The following is a 1,716-nucleotide window of genomic DNA, read 5'->3' on the forward strand; positions in this document are numbered from 1 at the left end:
ATATAAGATTAAAATTAATGAAAACATGAATTCTGTAAACTTACTGGAGAGAGATGAAAATCTTTTGTCTTTCGACATACTGGGGACCATTTAATGCAAGTTCACATTTTTTTAATATATGTATTTTATATGTGTGTATATGTATAAACACACACTCATAGTACTTTAGTATGCATCCAGACTTTAGTATGCATCCAAATTATTTTTGTTGAGATGAAGAAACTGTTGATTGCCATACAACAGGGTGGTTCACTTTGGAGGGTTGTGCCCACTGTAGGATTGAAGCATAAACTCAATTTTTGAAATCCTTGCAACCGGTACAATCCATATACATTTACTTCACAGCCAACGCTGTGTATGAGTATTTGCTAAATGTATTGGTCATATTGCTACCTGGATTCTGTTGTATGAACAGCAGTGGTAGAATATGATACAGTTCACACTGGAGTCAAACCAGAATACCTTATGTGAACTCTCAATACATATCTTAAAATGTCCTCCATTTCACATGAGGAAGTTGACTGGTACAGAAGTAGTTTACTGATTTTTCGGATAAAGCTAGATTTTTTTTTTTTTCTTTTTGTCATTTAAGCGATGCACTGTGTACCTTGTGAAAACTGAAAGGTGCATTTTTCAGAGGCTGTATAGATGAAAATGCTATCATCGGACTGTGATTATGGCAGAAAATAAAGAGAATGTTTTGCCTTTGGAAAAAAACTCCCTTCCCTCTCATGTATTCAAGCTTACTTTGAAACATTTATTTTTATTTCTTTCTCAGACCAGAGAAAATCTCTCTAAATTCTTATTAGTCCTTTTATCCATTTTTCTTTTGCCACAGTTTGTCTTACACAAAAACTGTTCTTATGTCCACATGCAGCTCACTGAAACAATTCTTAAGTAAATTTTAAAGATACAAGAAAGTGATAGCATATGCATATGTAAAAGGGGATTTTTAAGTAGAAGGCTATGTGACTATACATGAGTGAATTTAATATACTTTTAAATTGTTTTAGGAATTATAGATTATAAAAGCAATACCCTTCGTAAGATGTTTAATTATAACTGCTATGTAGACTACCTTACTGACAATGACTGTGATTTTTCCTTCCATCAGAGTCTTACATTTAAGGAGAAAATGACAAGCCTTAAATTTAAAGAAAAACCTACTGATTTGGAAACCAGAAGCTACAAGTTCTTGCTGTTATCCTTGGTAAAACTGATCCATGCTGATCCAAAGCTTTTGCTGTGTGTAAGTATATCATACTATTCATTAATAGTAAAATTTACTTTTGAAGCTACTAAATGAATAAAAATTAAAAACATAAACCTGGCATGTAGGTTACTTTCCTACTCATTCTTTTCTCTGGTTATAATGCTTCTGTTCTTTCAAAGGGAAAAGGCAAAACCAAAAACAAATTTTACAGAACCAGAACAACACAATGAAAGCCCTGTAACTCTGAAGGGGGTATGGGGCGGTGGGGAAGGAGAGGGGAATAGAACAAGAAGAAAACTAAATAATGTGGGGGGAAATTAGTCATCATTTCAATGAGTAGAAAGACAGGTGCGCTCTTAGATCTTCCATTTTCTCAGGTCTGTTTATTGTTGAATTTAAAAATATTTCAATTCTGTCAAAGGTATGATATGCAAGGGGTATCATAGCTTAAAGAGAAACGAGGTATTCTCTTAAAGATCCAGAAATCCCTCTAGTTTAATTAC

The 1,716-nt window shown here is 33.3% G+C and overlaps 1 protein-coding gene across 1 annotated transcript in view; it reads left to right on the forward strand.

The window, feature by feature from the left end:
* Positions 1–1,716, forward strand: part of NF1 (neurofibromin 1) — a gene marked incomplete at both ends in the record, with an annotated part of 82,066 nt that overhangs the window by 13,801 nt on the left and 66,549 nt on the right. The window contains one exon of the mRNA XM_009574374.1: positions 1,115–1,249. Within this exon, the coding sequence (XP_009572669.1) occupies positions 1,115–1,249 (135 nt within the window). The remainder of the gene's footprint in view (positions 1–1,114; positions 1,250–1,716) is intronic.

This window comes from Fulmarus glacialis, unplaced genomic scaffold (genome assembly GCF_000690835.1).
Source record: "Fulmarus glacialis isolate BGI_N327 unplaced genomic scaffold, ASM69083v1 scaffold20473, whole genome shotgun sequence".
Taxonomy (NCBI): Eukaryota; Metazoa; Chordata; class Aves; order Procellariiformes; family Procellariidae; genus Fulmarus; species Fulmarus glacialis.